The 825-nt window shown below is 48.0% G+C and overlaps 1 protein-coding gene across 1 annotated transcript; it reads left to right on the top strand.

Annotated features, from left to right (window-relative positions):
* Positions 1-28: 28 nt before the first annotated feature.
* LOC103728267 (dedicator of cytokinesis protein 8-like) lies at positions 29-687 on the top strand (the record flags this gene model as incomplete). The annotated part of the gene is made up of 2 exons (XM_008826346.2): positions 29-212; positions 558-687. Coding segments are annotated over exons 1-2 (295 nt in total), but the record flags the coding sequence as incomplete, so codon positions are not given.
* Positions 688-825: the final 138 nt, after the last annotated feature.

Here is an 825-nt window from a genome sequence, read left to right as displayed (position 1 = left end):
CCCCCCCACCTCAATTTGCCTCCTTCCAGCCCTATAAGCAGTACAACATGCTGAACGCAGATACCACCCGCAACCTCATGATCTGCTTCCTCTGGATCATGAAAAATGCCGATCAGAGCCTCATTAGGAAGTGGATTGCTGACCTACCTTCCATGCAACTGAACAGGATTCTAGACCTGCTTTTCATCTGTGTCTCCTGTTTCGAGTACAAGGTAAGTATGGGGTGTCTCAATTGTAAACAACCCTTATCTCCCAAGTTCAATCCTGTCTTGTCACTTTTTCCTTTGGGCAAATAGCAGCATTATTAATTCTTCACACTTCTGTATTTAAATCTACAGCCTATTTGCATACATGATCATTCCACAGGAAAAGGATATCTGCCTTCTGCAGTGCACACATTCCTATTAACAAAGCTTCAGCATAGGAGTCCCCAGAAAAATGTCTGTACAGTACAAGTCAAAAGTGGCCGACATGACCTGCAGTGTCCTCTTTTGATGAATCTCTCCACCAACAGAGATCTAACCGAACCAAATGTCTTCCTGCTTCTGTCCTTCCAGGGAAAGCAGAGTTCTGACAAAGTCAGTAACCAAGTGCTGCAGAAGTCGAGGGATGTCAAAGCCAGACTGGAAGAGGCCCTGCTCCGTGGAGAAGGGGCCCGAGGGGAGATGATGCGCCGTCGTACTCCAGGTATGTGGGTAGCACACCCCCTTACCCCCCGACCCCCAGACAGGACAGTTCCCTTTGTGGGAAAGAAAATCCTAGGGCATCACTCCTTTGGGACAGCAGGAGGTTCTGGGATCCCATGCAGGACTTTTAGAATGTTTG

The sequence above is a fragment of the Nannospalax galili genome, unplaced genomic scaffold (assembly GCF_000622305.1).
Source record: "Nannospalax galili isolate Female #2095 unplaced genomic scaffold, S.galili_v1.0 C48244695, whole genome shotgun sequence".
NCBI classification, from domain to species: Eukaryota; Metazoa; Chordata; class Mammalia; order Rodentia; family Spalacidae; genus Nannospalax; species Nannospalax galili.
Note: the sequence above shows the minus strand (reverse complement) of the source record. Positions and strands in the feature narration are given on the sequence as shown.